The following is a 20703-nucleotide window of genomic DNA, read 5'->3' on the forward strand; positions in this document are numbered from 1 at the left end:
AGAGAGAACCCTGAACGCCCTGATTACCCTGCTTACAGATGCCAAGAACAGGCAACCACATGAAGTTTGTTGTTAGAGCCAAACGAAACCCATGGAGATGGCTGAGAGACTGTCCTGTGACAGCCCAGGGGAGGACGAGGTGTACCTGGAGACCCCAGCATGGGGGCTGCTGCAGCCCCTTCCTCAGGCCCCCACTGGGAGGCCCCCCCCTTGAGAGGTGACAGTGGTGTGGCCTGAAGAGAGAGGCCACACCCGGCACGACCAGGGTTAGGCAGCTGAAGCAAGAGCCCAAGCAGGGAGCCGGGTGTGCTCAGGGTGATGGGAGGAGAGGAAGGGAGGGCCATGCCTGGGGGACGCAAGGCGGGAGCCCTGCGAGTGGAGTGACCAGAGGGTGCGAGCAGGAGTTGCTAAAATGCTGCCGCAGAAGACAGAGGGCAGCGTGAGCGAGGCAGCAGCGGGAACGACAGAGAAGCAGAGGGGACCGGTGGGGAGGAGCAAGGTCCCTGGGGGCCTCTGGCTCCACCACCGAGTGTGCACGGAATGGTGTCCTTCAGCCAGGGAGGCGAGGAGAAAGGTAAGTACAGGGAAAACTTGATGAGCAGGACCATGAGTGTTTTAGGGGAAAATGCGTGTGAACTCACGGCGGAGAGAGCAAGTCGGACGTCCACACTAACCTGCATCCGTCTCCACCTTCCCAGACTCCACCTGCCTTCCTCACAAACACACAAGGTAATCCCCGCTCTTTCTAAAGCCGGCTGGGGCAACTAGGGCAACTGGAGGCCCTGGGCAGGCTGGGCACTGACCTAGTGCAGGAGATGCCCACTTTCCCCGCATGGCCCAGGTCCAGGAGGCCCTTGGCCAGGTTCTCCGCAGCAATGGGGCACTCTGCGCTGGGCGCCAGAGCCTTCAGCCGGTCGTTCACATCCACACAGCAGGGCGCCGCCGGGAAGGCCCGCATCTGGCGCCTCAGTTTCTTCCGGGCGGCAACAGCTTCCCTCCACCTGGAGTACAAACCAAAGCGTCATCACTGGGTGTTTTCACGGTTCAAACACCTCCAGCTTAACACGCAAAAAACAGTTTCTGGCAATACGTTCAGGTCTTTTTCAGCTAGAGAGAAAGCCACGTGAAAGTCTACCAGTGGGGTCACTCGTGGTGCATTCTGGCAACGCCACACCTCAGTGCAGGAGGGCCACGGGGCTGCCGCAGTCAGGCCTCCGCCTCCTGCCAAAGGGAGTCCGGAAAAGCTCAGCACAGGGGAGGGAACGCATGCCCACTGTGCCGAGCACCACACAGAGGGCAGAGGTTTCTGGCCGGGCACACAAGCAGCTGCTGCTTCCGAGGAGGGAGACGGGGTCTCGGTGGAAGGGGAACTCATTCCTCACGGAACTCCCTTGTATACAGTTGCAGCTGCCAAGTGCACTGCTCCTTATTTTAAACGTTATTGTGAAATTAATCACAACATACATAACACACGTGCACCCATCTTAAAGATTCACGACAAAGCGAACACCCACACCTTCCTGTCCAGCTGAGGAGCGGTGGCCAGACCAGCGCTTGCCGCCCACAGCCCCGGTCAGTCACGTGCCCTCTCGCCCCACAGGAAACCGTTACGCTGGGTTCATGTCACTGTTCTCCGTCCTTCCTTGAGGGTCAGACTACTGTACACAAATCCAAAAGAGCCTACTGAGTGTGACATTCACTGTCTGTTGCACATATTTCCCAAAGAACTGCTGCTTGGCATCACACATTATGTTTCTGAAATTCATCCACATGCGTGTGTGCAGACGTAAGCTGGCTTGTTCACAGCCATCTCCCTGCGTCAGCACACAGGGTAAACAACAGAAAGCTGCCTATGAGTATCTGTTGAAACACAGACCCGCCCCCTTCCCAGTCTAATTCCTCATTTATCCCTAGTTTATACCCTTCAGGAAGGAACCTGTTATGTGTGGATGATTAACTGTTTCTGAAAGTATAATCTTTGTAAAAGATTCTCCTCGTGTACACTGAGTTCATCCGTAAGGACATGGCGCTCACCGCTGGAGATACTTGCAGAAGCACTGAAGTTCCTGGAGGGTCTCTTTTGCAGTCTGGAAAATTTCCTCCCCGAGAAACAAGCCCACCAGGCTGGCACAGACATCCTCACAGCAGCGGGCCATGCGGACTCTCTGGTCTGTCTCCACCGCGCTCCTAGGGAAGAGAGCAAGTGCATGGGAGATGCTGTACCCAAGACCCCAAGCCGAGGGCTTGCCTCAGGAGTGCAGGAGTCCACGTCCTTAATACTGAAATGTAACGATGTCTTTGCTGCAAGAAAAGCTTTAAGATTTTCACTTTATATAATGCACAGACATCTGGCAAGACAGAGGAAAAAGAACTAAATGGCACAGGATGCCAGGTTACAGCTCCAGTAGGGCCCTTATAAATAGGCAAGAAGCAAACGTTTACCTTAAAAAAGTAGTTAGAAATTCTAATTTTTAAATAACCATTAAGATAATGAAGTATCTTCTCGTCGGCAACATCTGACGTTTGCAGTTAGATGAGTCTCCAGCACTTCATGGGGCAACCGCTGAGGCGGACAGACTAAGGTCATGTTACAGCGGTCGGCAGGTAAACCAGCGTCTGAGAGTCCTATCCGCCAAGGGAGCACAGAGGCCTTTACCCAGGATGTTTAGGCACAGGGGGCACAGCTCAGTGGTGGAGCGTGTGCTGAGCATGCACGAGGTCCTGGGTTCAATCCCCAGTCGCCCCACTGAAAAAATAGAGATGGACAGACGGATGGATGGATGGATAGATAGGTAGGTAGATAGATATCCAAAATTAAAGACACTTGAACAGGCAAGACCCACTTCCAACAGCCATCCGCTGTGGTGGGTGGGACAGCCCTGGGGTTCCCTGCATGTCAGTGAGTCCTGGGTCTTACTCATCTCCTAATGCCTCTCCCCAGGATTAAGAACAAATACCCATCACTGTGAGGTCTCTCGCTTAGACTCCCAGTTAATGGAAATGGAAAGAAACTAATTCAACAGCACGCCCGCCTCCTGTGTTCCCCACCCGCACCACAGGCGGCAGGGCTCTCAGGGGAGCTTAAGCCCAAGGACAGATCTCCCAGCACAGCCGAACTTGCTTCTTCCCTGAAGCCTGGCACTGAAACTAATGATGTCTTAAGTGAGATGATACAAGCAAATCTTCTGACGTTCAGAATAAGTGAAAGGATCTTCTACTTGAGAAATACCAACAGCCAGCAACCTGAGTGGACAAGACCACCAGCGCGTTCTCCCACTAACAGACACGTCCTCACGCCCCGGGCAGGGTCCATGGGAGGATGAGCGGGAAAGAGGGGCCCTCTCTGGAAGCAGGGACCGCATTTCAGTGTTTGGAAAAGCAGAAGATACGCTCTTGTCAAGACCGCGCTTCGACAGCCCTCCCGTTCCCTCCAGCCCAGACCGGCGCTGCGCTCACTTCAACTCCTGGGTGCAGGTCTCCCTCACACACTCCGTCACCACGAGTTCCGTCAGCTCTGCGGCCAGGCCCTGGCCCAGCTCAGTCAACAGCAGTTCCCTCTCTTGTTTCAGCCTAAGGGCAGGATGAAAAGGGCAGGAGAGCTGAGTGCTGCACACTCTGGGAGCTCGCACGCGGGGTCTGCGCTGTGCCGCCAGAGTGGCAGGCCTGACCCCCTGGGCGTGCCACACGGCCACACGGCCACCCCGCTCCAGCTCCCGCGGCCACAGTGCCTGAGGCGCGGGCTGAGCACAGGCCTGACCCCAGCGCAGGGGAGCAGGCGGGAGTGGCCAAGCTAGGGCGGGCTCCCCCACGTCCACACCCCGAGCCCTGTGTGCCGCGCAGGCACAACGCACTCACCTCTCCTCTTCGGCCCGCCGCCTCTCCTCCTCCTTCCGCTCCCGTTCCTTGGTCACTTCTTCGGTTGCAACGTGCCTCAAAATGCCCGTGGTTGCAGCTGTTAACAGCTCCTCCATAGCAGCACTGGCAACCCTAATGGAGCAAATGGATATTGTTCTGAATTTTAGAATAAATAAAAGCTAAGCAAATCGTATCACTAAACCTCTGACACCAGCAAGGAAAAAAGCACTTATTAGGCTTTTAATATAAAAATCAAGCACATAGTTACACACAGTCTATCAAAAATGACTCGGAAAGAAACAAAATCTGAACAGACCCACGATTAGTAGAGTTTGGGTGTTAAAACCCTTCCCAGCAAAGAAAAGACCACATTCTACCACACACTTCAAGAATAACACCAGTCCTTCTCAAACTTTTCTTAAAAACGAGGAACAAGGAACACTTCCTAACGAATCTGCAAGGCCAGCATTCCTTGGCCCGATACCAAAGCCAGACACAAACACCACAAGAAAACTACACACCAGTATCCCTTATGGATACTGAAGTAAGAATCTTCAACAAAACACTAACAAACCAAAATTAAGCAATTATATTTAAAGGATTATACAACACGACGAAGTGGTATTCATCCATGGAATGCAACAGTGGTTCAACAAGTGAAAATGGCTATAATACAATCACATTAATAAAATGATCACCTCCATTAATGAAGAGCACCTGACAAACTCAACACCATTTCATGACAGAAGCACTCCATAATTAGAAAAAGAGGGGCATTTCCTCAAAATGATGAAGACCATACATGACACATCCACAGCCAACACCGCCTTCCGCGGTGGAAGCCAGGAAGCTTTCCCTCTAAGACCAGGAACAAGGCAGAGCGCCCTACTCGCCATTTCTATTCAACACCATATTGAAAATTATAGCCAGAGCAATTCGACAGAAAAAATAAAAAACATCCAGACTGGCGAGGAAGAAGAAAACTATGTGTATTCACAGATGACATGCTCATATATAGAAAATCCGAAGGAATACACTCAAAACCTATTATAAAAAAAAATTCAGCTATGTTGGATCAATACACAAAACTCAATGCCATTTCTGTATGCTAGCAACAAATGTTCTGAAAGTGAAACTGAGAAAAAATGTCATTTACAAAAGCAACAAAAAGAATAAAATAATTAGGAATAAATTTTACTAAGGAAATGAAAGACTTGTACAATGAAAATTATAAAACACCACTGAAAGAAGTTAAGGAAGACATAAGCAAATGAAAAGACATCCGTGTTCATGGATTGAAAGACTTAACACTGTTAAGATGTCAGCACTACCCAAAGCAATCTACAGATGCAACGCAATCACCAATAAAACCCCGACGTAACTTTTTGCAGAAACAGAAAAACCCATCCTAAAATTCCCAGGGAACTTCAAGGGCCTCCAAGTAGGGAAACGGTCTTGAAAAAGAGAAACAAAGTCGAAACAAGGCTGAAGGAGTCACACTTTGTCATTTCAAAACTCCGTAACAACTTACTACAAAGCCACAGTGATCAAGTGAAAAATGTGGCACTAACATGAAAACAGACATGCAGATCAAAGGAATAGAACAGAGAGCCCCGAAATCCTCATGCGTATGGTCAAGTGCTTTCCAACAGGGTGCCAAGGACGTTCAAAAAGGGAAAAACGGTCCTTTCAGCGTTGGTGCTGGGAAAACTGGATGCCCCTACACAAAAGGAAAATGCTGGATCCTTATCTTACACGATACATAAAAATGCAGTAACAATGGATCAAAGACCTAGACTTAAGAGCTAAAATTATAAGACTCTTAGGGAAAAAATAGGGAAAATCTCCGCAACACTGAATTTGGCAATGGTTTCCTGACTATAATACAAAAAGCACAGGCAACAAAAGAAAAAAATAGATAAATTGGATTATATAAAAATTGAAAACTTTTGTTCATCAAAGAGCACCATCCAGAGAGTGAAAAGACAACCCACAAAATGGGAAGAAAAACTGCAAATCATGTGTCTGACAAGGGACTAATGCCCAGAATGCGAAAAACGCCCCGCAATTCAACAACCAAAAATACTCAAAAACGGGCAAAAGACCTAAGCAGACATTTCTGCAAAGATACACAAGTGGCCCAAATGTAATTACATAAAAAGACACTCAACATCACCAGTCATTAAAGAAATGCAAATTAAAACTACAGTGCACTACTATTTCACACATTATGATGGTTACTATTTAAAAAAAGAAAAAAAGTATAGCGTGTGTTGGCAAGAACGCAGAGAAACTGGAACCTTGTGTACTGCTGGTGGCGATGCAAAAATGGTGCTGCCACTATGGAAAACAGTCTGATGATTTTCCTCCCAAATTTTAAATAGAAAATATGATCCAGCAACTCCACTCCCAGGCAGACGCCCTTGAGATCTGAAAGCAGGGACTCGGCCACCCGTGCCCCAGCGTCCACAGCAGTGTTACTCACAACAGCCGAGTGGCGGAAACAACGCGAGCCCAGGCAAATAAACGGAACGTGGTCTGTGTACATGCGTACGCGTGTGCACACGTTTAACAGGGTGCCACTCAGAAACAGACGCGGAAATAGTGGTGAAAGACACAACTGTGTTAACATGCGTAATGCTGTTGGGTTGTGCACTTAAAAATGGTTAAAATGGTAAATTTTATTATACATATCTTACGCAGATTTAAAAAAATTATTAAGCCCATGAAAATCCTATTTATTTTTAGCTCCGTCACATACAGTATGTACCTATCTCTAGCATTAAAAAAATGAACAAGAGTATGAACAAGATCAAGCCTTCTGTATAAACTACATTTGTATGGGTGAAATAATGCCCTTCCATATCTTTGTGTCATTTTACGTCTACTAGGATTTTTAAAAGTCGTTTGAAATCCTTAGGGAAAGTCTGATTTAGTAAATTTACCAGATTTTAATTAACTATTAACTACAAAAGTTACTTGATTTTGGAAAGATTTTTGATTATTAAATTTAACAAGACTAGATGTTTGAAGTATTAGACAAAATCGGATATATAAAATTTATAAATGAAGATTGAAATGCCTAAGGAAATTTCATCATGGTGCAAAATACAAATGGTATAAGATGTTTCAAGGAATTTAATCTGTCAAATTTATAAAGTGAAATTTAATCCAAGATCAAGTGAGGGTTTTTATTTTTTAACAGAATGAACTAATCATTACTAGATTTTTAAGTCATATTTAACCTTTAAAGAAAAATAGGTTTTTAATTTACAACGTTAATAAATCCAGTGCTTCTCAAAAAACACAGACAGAAACTACCCACCAGTGACAGTCAGGAGGTCAAGAACCTGGGGATTTCCACCCACCTAGTCGGCAAGACCAACATGTACACCTGTGCCAGTGGGTAGCGGCAGCTTCCTGTTGAAGACTGAGCGCAGCTTTAGGAGGAAGCATCCAGAGGCAGAGAGTGGCCCCCGAGAGTGTAGACGCTCAAGAGCTCTTACCCCAGGGCTGTGGCTGCGAAGGCCGCCCCGGCGGCACCAACTTCCTCGCAGTCCATCTGGAGAACCTCCTGGATGAGCTCGTCCACCACCTGGGCCAGGTCCTAAGGAGAGGTCAGATGGGGTCAGTAGCGCAGGCCATGAGAAACACTGACTCAATCCAGACTCAGCTTACAGCCAAACACTCTGACTCTGCAGTCGAGGGCACAGAGCCACAGAGACGCTACGGAATGTCCCGCCTGGACGCCAGCTTGACGGCCCCAGTGCCACCCCCACATCCAACATCCACAGCTGCTGTGGTCCAGATTCACTCTCCTCCTCAGGCCTCCTTGACGCCCAGGGGGGTGGTGTCCAGTGTCTGCCCAAGCAACAGGGTGGCGAGATTGAGTCACATGACCTGTGTAGTGAACAGGCCCTGCTTGGCCCCAGGACCACCCGTCAGGGGCATGCTGACCCCAGGAACGTGCCCACAAGTGGGCACGCAGTGCTGTCTGTGATCTCACATGTCCCCAGTCGATGTGTCTCCCAGCTCACCCAAGCATCATTTAAGGCAGACACGTAAGGGGCGCAGGACGGCGCTGGGGCAGGGAGCACTTAAGAGATACTGCTCTGATGGCGTCGATGAAGACAAGGGTTCTTTGGTGAACCTGGTGGGGTGGCCTCAGCTCTGCCACTTGAGGCTAAGTGACTGTGGGCAAGGCCCTCCATGGACCAGCAACACAGCCCACACTACAGGAGTGTACAGGGGTCCACAGAGACAGGCACGTGCACAGAGCTCTCTGCTCCAGAAGCCCACGGCACAAGGCAGTGCTGGTTTAATAGCATCAGGTCGATGAAAACCCTTCGGTTTATCCTCCAAAGCTTTACCACAGCCCTTCAGAACAGGGGACCTGCCTCAGGCTCCTCGTCTGAGAGGCAGAGGCCTGGGCCTGTGGGCCAGGGTCCTGTGATCCACCATGCTGGGCCACACACACAACCAGCTCGGTGGGTTCAGTCCACAGACAATGGTCAGACCGGACATCAGACACTGCGGGGTGTTCGTGCGCAACAGGCTCCTCAGAGCCCCGCCTGAAGGCTCCTTACCGCATCGGAGTACCCAGGCCCAGGCTTCGCAGGCAGGATTTCCGGCTGCACGGGGGCCTGGAAGAGGCTGGGCGCGGCACCTGGGGCCAGTGCCGGGAGGTGAGGCAGAGGTGCTGGTGTTGACGTGGGAAGAGGCTGCGGGGGGAGAGCCGGCCGGGGTGCGTCCGCCTCTGCACCGCACTCCTCTCCTCCCCCACCACCTGCAAGGAGACAGGCCAAAATGGGCAGTGAGGACCCCCTAGGCCACCCTCCCTGAGCAGACCGCCACGGGCACCCCCTGGGGAGTGACAGCGCAGGGTACACTCCACCAGTGGGAACCAAGCCCTGTGGCCCTGGGAGCCATCAGGCCGCTCCTGCACAGAGCTGGTGTCCACCCGAGCCCACACGAGGGGCAGCAGAGGGACATACGACCGGCCCCTCCCAACCGCAGCCTCACTTACCCACTGCGTCCATGCCAGGTCTCTGAGTGCCCGCGGGCAGCTCCGCGGCCAGGCTGTCTCCAACATACTTGTTCTGGGAATTGAAGCTGCACACGGGGGTGTGACGAGGGACGGGGGGCAATGGCCCTCCGTTCACAATTTCCCCAACTGACACCATCAGCTTCCTGGTGATGAACACCGACTTCCTGGCCTTGGATAAGCCCTCTGGTTCCAGGAACGAGGACCGGTTCAGCTCGACACAGCTACGGAGACCACAAAGAACCACACAGAGGCGCCACACAGTGAGAAGCCAGCCTCCACCCTCTCGGTGCCCACAGTCACTGTGTCACCAGACGGCCACATGGAAACGAGGGGGACAACAAAGGCTGATCCCACGGCCTGGCCCACAGCACCCACTCTGCCAGCCCGCCACCTCCTTGACTTGGGGCCGCCTGGACGAGCTGCAAGCAGCCCCGCAGGGGTGACACTCGCCTGCGAGCTCCTGGCTCATCCCGACAGCAGGTCTGCAGGCAGCAGGCAAGGGTGGGGTAAGGAGTGAGAGGGGGACGGGCCAGAAAACCCACTCCGGACACAAGCGGCCACTTCCTGGGGGCACTGGGGGCAGGGGGGTGTCCAGTCTCACCAGGTTCTCTGACTGCCCTGACCGCAGCAGAGTCCCAGCCTGGCCTGCCGACACCGGTCGGCCGGCGAGGCATCTAAGGGATGGAGTGAGAAAGGCCCCAGCCTCTGCCGTCAGGTCCTTCAGCAGCTTGTGAAAGGCCGGCTAGCGCGCTCCCCTGCTCCCCTGCCCTGACCAGAAAAGGGAAAGAAGGTGACGGCTCAGCAGTTCCACCCTTGGCTCTTACCCGTCGGAAACAGTGAGGCCGTGGCAGTTGAGGAAGTCCGTGGCCTCTTCACTGTCCCTGAAGAGCAGCATACGCACCACACTGTCCAGGGGGAAGACGGTGGACCGCTGCGTGCTCACCGTGTACGCGACATTGAGTGCCCGGAGCGCATCCTTGCGGATCTGAAAGGAGAAGCCAAGTCGCTGCGGTCTCATGGGTCAAGTGCCCCATGACCACAGACCTGCCGGTGCAGGGACCAGCTCCTGCGGTGGCTCAGGCCCCCAGGAAGCCACTTGGGTCCCAGGTTGAGTGCTCATCAGGCCGTCTGCTCAGTGGAATATGCCAGAATGATGTGAAGCAAAGTTTCACACACAGAAAAGGCTGGGCCATGAAGGCTTTATTTATAAGAAAACTAGGAAACAAACCACCCAGAAGCAGGGCCGGGCAGAGCACTGTGTGTTATCCACGCAACGAAAAGCTGTGTAGCTGCTAAAACCACCACGGGGACGGCAGCATGGTGTGCAAAGTGAAACTTAACAAAAGCCAGAGACAAAGCTGCTTCACCCTCATAATAAGTGCTTTAAAACTAGACGGGAAACATGAAAATAGCGGACAAGTGGTCTGGTCCAGGACTCGGTAACTTTTGAGACCCCTCTTCAGTGCTCTGTAACCAACCCAACCAGCACTCACAGGGCTCACTCCGTGGCTGGCGTTGTTCGTGCTGAGAGCACAGCCGTGAACAGACAAGGTCCCTGTGTTTACAGAGCTGACGTCTGGAGAGACCAACACTGAACAAGATGGATATACCAAATGCAGTGCGTTTAACAGTGACAGCATAAGAGGGGAAGCACAGGAGGAGGGCAGGGCGTTGACAGGCTGGGTGGCCAAGACGGTCCTGCCCAGGGGTGCAGCACTGCACGGCTCTGCAGGAGAAAGAACAGCAGTAAGAACAGCAAGTGCAAAGGTCCTGCGGCAGGAGTGCACCGGGGGCTAGAGGGGCGGAAGGTGTCACTGCAGGTGCAGCTGAGGACAGAGGAAGCAGGATAGCAGGTCCAGGAGACACTGGGCCCATGGGCCACTGCTATGAAATGCTTTGCTTTTCTAAAGAAAAAACACTTAAATTTCTCTTCAGTTTAATTATTAAGATGGGCACAAATGGTCAACATTCCAGTAACGTTAAGTAATCATTGTAAAAATATGAACCATCAGCTGTATGTATCAACTTTACAGAATGCCCTCGTGGCACATCGTTTGTTCCAGAATTTCAGTCCTGCTGGAAACGGTCAGGTCTGACAATGAGCAACAGGCAGAGAGTCTCTGCCTGCGGAGTGCTGGTGCTCTAGTCACCGTTCACTGGAGGACTTGTGGCCGAAGAAGGAAGACGACCCGGAGTCACAACAGCAGCCCCAGGCGGGCTCCTGAGGTCTCCCAGGCAGGCCCTCCCCACCCAGGGGCCCCCAGGGGCTCCCAGAGAGGACTCCAGGTGGCAGCCCTGCACCCCCGCAGCTACGGCGGCAGAACCAGGCATGCTGTGAGGCGGGCCTGGGGGCTGCCTTGTTATCGTCCCCAGGAGCCCGACTGGAAGTCTGAGCCCAGGTGAGAGACGAGTCTTCCCGTCTTTGCAACCCCCGTGCGCAGCACAGCAGGCAACAACAAGCAGCCGCTTCAGACATCTGTTGACATGAACTCTGCGCCCGCCAGGCTTGCTCCAAGTGCTAAGGCTGATCATCACTAAGGAGCTTAGCTCAGGTGTTTGTGCTGCAACGGCTGCTTTTCGGTTTCTTTGTCTCCACGTCAGATGACAGCACTGAACTCAAGTTAGGTCATTCTAAAGAAATTTCTCGTTTGAACCATGAGAACAGTATTTTCCATTGGATAGTCTCGTCCACTGGTGATCGGCAGCGCCAACCCTGTGAACGGGGTGCCACCAGAATCCACTCAGGGCCGCTGCAAAGACTTAGGCCAGGACCTGCGGAGACGCTCCAGTCCCAGGTCTGAAGAGCAACCTGCGATCTTCCCTTCTACAGCAACAGCAACAGAACTCACCTGATTAAAGTAGCAGTGTAAGAGACACGCGTTCAGGTAAGATGCTGACTGGACCAGCTTGAAAAACCGCACAAAGTTATTACTGCTCAACGCAGCGAAAGCCTGAACAGCGAATTTCACCTCAGAGGAGTTTCTGACGGCAGGATGGAACTGCTGCACTTCTCTGTTAATTAAAGGAGATGACAGGAGTTAAAAATTCATCTTAATTAGACACAATTTCCATGAAAATAGATCTAATAATAAAACAGATTTCAGCCTCACTGAGATGGTCACGTGTGCCAATACCTTCACGGTTCACGAACGTCAAAGCCACCAGCCTTGGGCTGGATCGGTAAAAGGCTTTCTTTGAAGTGATGATGCATAAAGTAAACAAATTTAAGCAACACTTTAAGAACTGATGATCGAAGAGCTACTTCAGTGCCAACTGCCTGCCAGCTGTGTTTAATGACAACATTTAAGAGAGAGTTTAGCTTTGTTTTGTTTAAAAATAAACTGATTCGACTGAATTTTTCAAGAAAGGGGACAAATGCCTATCACATATGAAGACTACAAAGCCTTTTTTCCATAACTAGTTTATCTCTGAGGCTTAATTTTAAAACTTAAAATCAATCCCACATCTAGATATTCTGCAGCCAGGTTCTCAGAGAAAATGCCAAGTGGAAAGAGTTTCGGCACAAATAGGGAATCAGTTTCCCCAAACCAGGAACAGGGGCCCAGGGGACTCGGACGTATTTCTCCTATGAATGCCTAAGGACATATCAGAGCAAGGTCTAAATTCATTCTTAACCACGCTGAGCACTTCTCCCCCAGTTTTCTCCTCCTACCGCTCAGATCTTTGCCGAGGTGTGTGCACACCAGCAGCTCTGACAGGGACGCTCAGCGCTCCTGCCCTGCTCCCCTCGCCTGCTCTTCCCACTGAGCCAATTCCGCCTCACTTTCTCCTGCTGACAGGAGGGAGGGCTCTACGGCAGTGCCTGGGGTCCCCTCTGGGATGGCGCACACCCCGACCCTTCCACCCCTGGTGACTCAGCTCAAGGGACTGCCCAGCCTTCCCACTGACGTCCTAGCGCTGGACACCAGAGAAAGCATGCGACCGGCACCACTCGTCCTGGCAGCGCTTCCCCCGTGAGAGCCTGCCCTTCCCCACAGCCCAGGCGAGCTCCTGCGTCTGGTGGTTCACCTGAGGATGTCCCCCTTGTTGAGACTGAGCAGAACGTTGTAGCCCTGGAACTCTGCTTCGCGAGCACACAAGACGCCCCTGTTCCTCAGGTCCTGATACATCTCCTTCAGACTCTGCAGGCACTTGGTCATGTTCTCATTGTTGATCTTGGCATCGAAGGAGGACATGGGCTCCTCACACATGAAGTGAGCGCAGTGGATGTGAAACCGGGTGCACTTCTCAATCAGGGACACAGTCACCGGGTCACACAGGTGCTGCTGCGTGATGTCCTGGGCACAGCGGGGCGGAGCGTTACACATGCACACGGTTCACACGCACGCAGGCAGCCCTGCATGCACGCGTTCACACACACACACACACACACAAACCTTGTATACATCGTATACACACAGATCTCATGAACATATTCCCATTGTAAGAATCAATTATTAGAAAAATCATGCTTAGTACCTGAATTTCTCAGATTTTAAATTGAAGCAAAGCCCCTGAAGCACATTTTAACAGGGCTTTGTACTGTTTTTAAATAATAGCGTATTTCTGCTTACAGATGAAACGTAACTGAGTAAAGAAACAAGAACTCTCGCCCTCACTCTGGAATCACGTGTTTTCCAGCTCCCTCTCGGAAGTGGCCGGTACCTTCCGTACGCCCCGTGTGCGGTTCCACACGAAGTCGTACCAGTCCCGCAGGCTGCCCTCCTTCTGGTCCATGATCTGGGTCACCAGGTAGTCCATGGTCCTGCTGAGCACTGCGGAGGGACGCAGCTCGTGCGGCAGCGGCTCCTCCTGGTCGGCCGAGGAGCGGCTGTACTCCTTCACGGCCGCTGCATGGTCCACCTGAGGGCACAAATAGGGACAAGCCGCTAGTTGGCAGGTGCTGGGCCAGTCTCCCAGCCACTGTGCCCTAAAATGAGGGGGGAAATCTCACACACTCCAATTTAGTCAGTACTGCAGAATACAAGTTTAAAACGTAAAATTTCTCTTTGGAGGTGACAAAATTCAAAAATAAAACAAACTGAGGAACTTGTATTTGGCAAACATGACAAGAAGTGACGATAAGAGGCTGTTACATCAAAAAGCAGAACGAATGTAAGTGAAGATACACCTGCTTGGCTCCAAGGACAGAGGTGTGACAGGCAGAGGATGCTAAAGATTTTAAACAGTCTCAGCCATGTTCAAACGCCAGATTAAGTCTACACAGATATAAAGAGTAAGAAGGGCCTCGGGGCAGGGCGCAGCAGGGCGTGGGGGAGCTGCACCTTCCACCTGCAGAAAGAGGCTGAAGACATGTCTGAGGGTAGAAGCAAGTCTGGGCCCCGGGCATCCACCAGCTGTCTTCAGTTTCCGGGGGCAGGAGCCCTGGCCTTTGCCGGGACAAGTGCTGGGGACCCCGAGTCAGGCAGCCGTAAAACCACCGGCCAGGAAAGAAGACACAAGCCAAGTTCACAGACAGCAAAAGAACCTAAAACAGTGCAGAGTTCTGGGGAAACAATCTGGGCGCACGCACTGACGCGCTCAGGAGCCTTAAGGAAGTCGCAGCTCTGCTGCTGCTCTTCGTCCTCAGGTTCATCAGAACCTCAGACACATCACACACAGCATGCCCAACAGAACCATTCACAACACTGAAAAACTAGAAGCATCCTATCAAATGGCTGCAAAATGGGGAGCTTTACAGAGCAAAGCAATCAAATCATATGCCTACATTTAAAATTTTAAGTGCTTATGAAGACTTTACCGTAACAAAAGAAAATGCTCACAATAAAATCTTAAGAGAAAAGAGTCACACCAGATCACTTCTAGAGCATAGTCTCAAGCGCACAAAACATAAACATAAAAAAAGGATAGGGATAAAATTGAAAGGAAAAAAGAACTGTAAAAAAAAGTTTAATTAATGAAACAAATCTGTGTCTACTTCTACACCTTAGGGAGCCACGTGGTCCAGCCACACACACACACCTCACAGCATGAACAATGTGACACGGTTGTTAACAGCACATCCGCACCACCCCCAGAGAAGGAAACACCCGAATCAAGGATCAACGTGTACAGAAATTACAAAGCAAGCCTTCCGTCCCCAGCGCATCCCACCTCCACCCTGAAGACCCAACGGGGACAGCAGCCTGGAGAGGGGCCCCCGGGGACGCGGGACTCCACCTGGTCAGTCCCGGGGACCACTTCAAACATGCTCAGCTGGCTCCGGGTCTCTCGCATGTACCGCTCCTTCTCAGGACACATATCCGGGCACGTCCCAACAAAAGTCCTCGCTTTATCCAGGTCGGTTCTTTTCACTCGTGCTGAACAACATCAAGTAAAAAGTAAGACTGCACCACACAGTTATGAGGACGCCAGAGCGGTGCATTTCCATGATGATAAAAGGAAAAATAAAAATAAACACCACACAAACTACAAAAGAAAGGAAAGAAAACGTTAAAAAAAAAACCAGGCTTTAGAGAAAGGAAAGCACAGCCTATCACACCGGGCGACAGGACACCAAGGTCACGAAGATCCTCACGGCCTGCCCTCCCGGCACTGGCAGAGGGGCCCACGTGGGCGTCTGCTGCCCCCAGCGCCGCCTCAGGGCTCACACACTTGCTGTGGTGTACTCTAACAGGGTCCATTTGGTAAACGCCAGTATTCTAAACATGCCAGTATTTCATCACGTTTTTAATACAACAGGAATCACATAATGGAAGTTACCTGGGTCCTGACCTGAATAAACCACTATTAATACCCACAGAATGAAATAGTTGTAAGAGTATCTTAAATGAAATGGAATGCAATGACCTCACAATTCAACACATTCACATCTTACTTTTTTTTTTTAAATTCCGGTATCTAGTAATAATTTTATTTCTGGAATATGAAAATCACCATGTCAACGCCATAACGTATTATTCTTATTATTTTCAGGTTTTATTACTGTGTTAAGGAGGCACTGTGATTATTCCACTTATCCAAGCTTCTACAAAGAAGAAAATCCTAAAGGTAAAATTTAATTCTAAAAACACTTTGCAGAGAAGAGCACGTGTGCTGTCCCCTTTTATTTTTGGTCGCTGCACATAGTATCCACTGTTAATAGGGTGCCTACCCTTTGAATAGGTTTTAAATACATCCACACGGTTCAATGTGCCAAAGGTACAAAAATGTGCAAGATGGCCCCCCACCTGCCTCCTCTGCCCCATCACCACGAGCAACCCTTCCGCATGTCCTGACCTTCATGCAGGCTCACTCACATATATATGGGCACACGCACACCTCCCCCCTTTCCGTACACGACTGGTAGGCACTTCCAACACTTGCTTTTCCCACTTCACAATAAATATTGACCATTTTCATAAAGAAACCCCAGTCTTCTTTCTGTTTAGAATCCCTTTGTGTGGACCGTTTCCAATCTTTGTCATCACAAACCACCTTGCAAGTGAACTACACTCACATGGGGAATGCTTGTGGGAAACACTCCTACAGGGAATGCTGGTCAAAGGCATGAGTCCTCAGAGCCTGAGAGATACTGCCAACCTGCGTCCTCTGGAACAGCCCGCCCACGGCCAGCACCTGGCCGCCGGGGACACGCCACCGCCCGGGGTGTGATCTGCCTCTCCCACCGTGTGACAGGGACACTTTCCACACACTTAAGAGCCAACTCCTGAGACTTCCTTCTCAGACCTCTTGCTCATTTTTCGACTGGATTTGGTCTTTTTCACACTGACTCTACAGTACTTTCTATATCTGGGAAATCAGCCCTTTGTGTGTGATGAGTTCAAGACCTTCCCCTGGATTGACATCTTTCATAGTTTATTTTGTAGGTGATTTCTGTTAAATGGAAAATTTTTATCTTTTCTATGTGTGCTTTCTCAATGTCTAAAAATTACCCTTCAAATTATTTTGATTTAGCAAGGATCAATGGCTTATCAACTTTCTTCCAAAAATAAGACGAAATTATAAGCATTTCTGCATTGTGTACACGTCTACACTCACCCCCTCGGGAGACCAGTGAGCAAGAGATCGTGTGTGAGCATCACAGGCCCAGAGACCCAGTGACAGCAGAGCCCCGCAGACGGGAGCATGGCTCCCGGGAAGACCCCCTCTGCCGCACCCATACCTTGCCTCATGATTCTGTCCCTCTGGTCCAACAGGCGGTACTTCTCCTCGGATGTCTCAGCCACGGTACCTATCAGGGCACTGAGGGATGGCACACACGGCCCGAGACCCTCGGAGCCCTCGGAGCCCAAGTCGAAAGGGTCTCCCTCAAACTGATGGACCTTCAGGAGGCTCGGCTTCTTCACCGGGGAGCTGCGGAGAGGACGACACACTGAGGGCCGCGCACCCGCCAGGCACGGGTATCACCTCCACACCCAACACGCCCTTCCTTGTTTAAGACGCTATGCGGCTCTAGCTGGCAAGCTGCACGCCCAGAGATGAACGTCCGGAGCGCTGGTGGTGAGCACAAAGGCTCCGTTATTCACTGTGATGTAAAAACCCTGAACGACTCCATACTCTTTAAAAGTGAGATGCGCCCACTTAAACAGCTGAAATGAATTATCTGCAGACTTCTGAAAGAAATGAAACTAAGACTGAAAATACACCATTTTAGCACATGAGGAAAGACCACGCCTGCACGTTTTCACACACAGCGCCACCTAGGGGCAGGGTGCACTAGAGAGAACTGGGCATCCTCTCTCAGCTTCCCCTTTTCTAGCTGGCTTTCAACACTGTGGACTTGAGCGTTGAAGAAGATGTAAAGAAAGGAAAAAGCAAAAGCAAATCAGCAACTAAACTGTTAGCTACAAAACGAAAGTGAGGGAAACTATACACGGGCCAAACCATGCGAAGGATTAAACAGAAGCAGGCCTGCTGTGGGACTAAGGTGGGGGTCACTCAGGAGCCTCAGGCCAGAAGCCAAGGGGAGGGCAGGAGGGGCAAGAGGCTGCTGGGAGCAAGGACTCCCATTCGGACACCAAGGGCCTGTGAGGCGTACACAACATCAGACCCGCCTGAGGGCTGTGCAGTCGCAGCGCAGGGAGGGGTGAGCCGGGCCTACGGGAAGTCACACCACAGTGCTAGAAGTGGCCACTGGGGACACGCAGGTCTTACGGTCAGTCCGATGCTCTAGGGGAAAGCTGCTGCCTGTTTGTCCATCAGACGGAACTGTAGGACAGCAACTGACGGGCCGTGGGGCTGAGGGGGACAGTGCAGAGCCCACGGCCTCTTCATGGCGCATCTCCCTCTTGGCCTCCCCCAGGGCGTCCCCCCACCCCTCAGCCCCCACTCGGGGGCCAGCACATCCCCCACCCGCTTTCCTGCCCCGCCAGGACAGCTGTGAAGCCCTCTAGGTCAGTGATAGCAGAAGTCCAAGAACCACAGGCACCGGGAAGGAGCAGCCGCACCTTTTACTCAGGAGGCCAGCGGTCTTGCCCAGAGGGGAGTGCTGAAAGGGCAAGTCCTCCATGCTCGGGGCAGCTCCACCCTCGCCGGGCTGCTTCTCCTTGAGGGAAAAGGGTTTCTTGTTGGGACCTGAGGACACAACAGTCAGAACAGAGTTTATGATACCACAAGTCACTGGGCTTTTTAACTTCTTCCTCAGAAAGTATTATGATAATTGTTACAGGAAGGTAAAAGGAGCCCAAGGAAACCCTGTGAGACAGCACCCCACCCAGCACTGAGGAAAGGGCTCAGACTCCAAGCTTAAAGGCCTTGCACACAGAGCATTCGAGACTGTGCAAAGAACAACTGAAAACTCACTTATTTTTTTTCTGTGCCAAAATATAGCCATGTCTTTATGCAAACCTTTCCCCTTCTTCCTAGCGAGGGCTGCAGATGCCTGGAAAAGAGTCCACAACACAAAGTATGAGGACATCAGGAGGCCAGTGGAAATGAGATTAAACTGTCAAACGCAATTAGCAGAATTCTGTGCAACAGGGCTGTGCCTCTGCCGGCCACACGTTCCCACCCCGTTCCCACCCCACCGTCTGCCTCTAGCCACAGCAGCCACAGTCCTCACCTCCCTGACCTGTCTCACAAGCATGTATTTGCCCTTCTCCTTTTTAAAATTAATGACTTCACTGCGCTGGACCCCATAAGCTTGGCCTCATAGGCATTTGGTGAGATGGTTCTCACCATCTGATTACCTGTGCAACAATGGAAAGACTGCCAAGTCACACTTAACACAAAAGGAAGCCGCAAAATGACACACACGGGGTACAACTTACCATAAAATATACAAACACAAAACCAACTACACGTTAGTATACCTACAGCTGTACCTACGAAACGTCCAGAAAAACATATACCACACCGGGTAACTGTGCTTGCCGAAACAGGAGAGATGGGGTGAGGAGGGGACCTAACTTTGCAGGTATCAATGAACTAACTACAACGACAATGTATTTATATAGTACGTATTTTTCTATATTTTTAGGGTTCAACTGAAGAATGAGCACATTGTGACAGTCAGAAAATAACTAAAAAAAACAAAAAAAACAAAAAACAGGATTGTTGTATGACCCGGCAATTACACTCCTAAGTAAATACCCAACAGAACCGAATTCAAGCAGGGTGTTGAAGAGACATCTGCACACCATATTCACAATGGCAGTATTATTCATAATATCCAAAAGGTGGAAACAACCCACGTCCCTGGACAGATGAATAAACAAAATGTGGTCCATCCGTACAACAGAATAAAGGAATGCAGCACAACCGCGTGGATGAACCTCAGAGACATAAAATTAATCAGACACAAAAGAACAAGTATTTTGTCATCCACTGCAGAACCATAGGAGATTTTGTGCCCCCTCCCACAGGACTTTCTGGGGTTTTCTTCCCCTATGTCGAAAGGTAATACTTCTATTATTTTAGAAAGTATGAAAACATACTTCCTACTTTATAAATTCCAAATGAACTCAATTTTCCCCACAAGAACATTCAGAAATATAACAAAGGTGTACAGGACACAAGGTGAGCAGCCCCTGTACACGCACACCCTGCAGCCAACGTGTCACGTACACACACGCAGATGCAGGTATTTAAGTCGGGGATACGCCGAACAGTTAGAGCATGAGATTATAGGGGATTTTACTTTTCTGCATTGTTTTGGATGTTTACAGTGAGCAAGATGTACTACAACCAAACAAATAAAATCAAAAGCAAAGCAAGCAAACTCAAGTTTGAAAAAGTGCTGTGTGGTTACAGAGCCACTCCCGTATGCTTGAGGAAACTGACTTCATGGGACTCGCTCACCCGGCATTTCCAGAACACTGTGTTTAGTGGGGACTGCAAGCTTTCCACAAATGACTCCCAGTTATGAAATAAGCAGTGCTGTTCCAGCCTCTTCAAGTTAAGAGTGCTTTTTTACATTCTAGCAAGCAAATAACTGATAGATTTTTTTTAAAGTAGGTTTTAAAGTGGCAAATTTCACCCTAACTCTGCCACTTTGAAACCTATGTTTTTCACTCATGAACTTCATTAGAGTACTCACATGATCAAAAAAATACACCACTGCAAGCTTTTTGCTGCGCTTGGTGTAGATGCGTTGGACTTTGGCAATTTTGCCAAAGTGGTTCTCCAGAGTGGTTCTGTCATTGAGGTAGTCAGGGATGTTCTTGCACTGGATTGCCGTGACCTCAGCGGGAGACACGCCCCTAAGGCTGTCTGTGCTCTCACTTCTTTTACTCTGACGGCCAGGTGTTCCTCTCAGAGAATCTAGGGAATTCGAGAATGGGCACAAAAATGTATCAGATGTGACATTTTCAAGCAACAGGAGACACCAACTAAGTGAG

At 50.4% G+C, this 20703-nt stretch overlaps 1 protein-coding gene and 1 long non-coding RNA gene across 4 annotated transcripts in view; one reads left to right on the forward strand and one right to left on the reverse strand.

The window, feature by feature from the left end:
* The window catches only part of MCM3AP (minichromosome maintenance complex component 3 associated protein), a 40194-nt gene that overhangs the window by 17166 nt on the left and 2325 nt on the right, over positions 1-20703 (reverse strand). For all 3 annotated transcript variants that reach the window (XM_072970606.1, XM_072970597.1, XM_072970614.1), the window contains 16 exons: positions 20403-20626; positions 18668-18746; positions 18313-18439; positions 17028-17218; positions 15083-15222; positions 13568-13765; positions 12932-13200; positions 11752-11914; positions 9727-9887; positions 8882-9123; positions 8442-8641; positions 7362-7462; positions 3856-3987; positions 3457-3570; positions 2035-2187; positions 804-1001 (listed from right to left, as the gene is read on the reverse strand). In XM_072970606.1, coding sequence (XP_072826707.1) covers positions 804-1001; positions 2035-2187; positions 3457-3570; positions 3856-3987; positions 7362-7462; positions 8442-8641; positions 8882-9123; positions 9727-9887; positions 11752-11914; positions 12932-13200; positions 13568-13765; positions 15083-15222; positions 17028-17218; positions 18313-18439; positions 18668-18746; positions 20403-20626 — 2692 coding nt within the window. The remainder of the gene's footprint in view (positions 1-803; positions 1002-2034; positions 2188-3456; positions 3571-3855; positions 3988-7361; positions 7463-8441; positions 8642-8881; positions 9124-9726; positions 9888-11751; positions 11915-12931; positions 13201-13567; positions 13766-15082; positions 15223-17027; positions 17219-18312; positions 18440-18667; positions 18747-20402; positions 20627-20703) is intronic.
* LOC140698863 (uncharacterized) lies at positions 15788-17531 on the forward strand. The gene is made up of 2 exons (XR_012076885.1): positions 15788-15913; positions 17062-17531. It is a non-coding gene; the product is annotated as an uncharacterized lncRNA (long non-coding RNA).

The sequence above is a fragment of the Vicugna pacos genome, chromosome 1, assembly GCF_048564905.1.
Source record: "Vicugna pacos chromosome 1, VicPac4, whole genome shotgun sequence".
Classification (NCBI taxonomy): Eukaryota; Metazoa; Chordata; class Mammalia; order Artiodactyla; family Camelidae; genus Vicugna; species Vicugna pacos.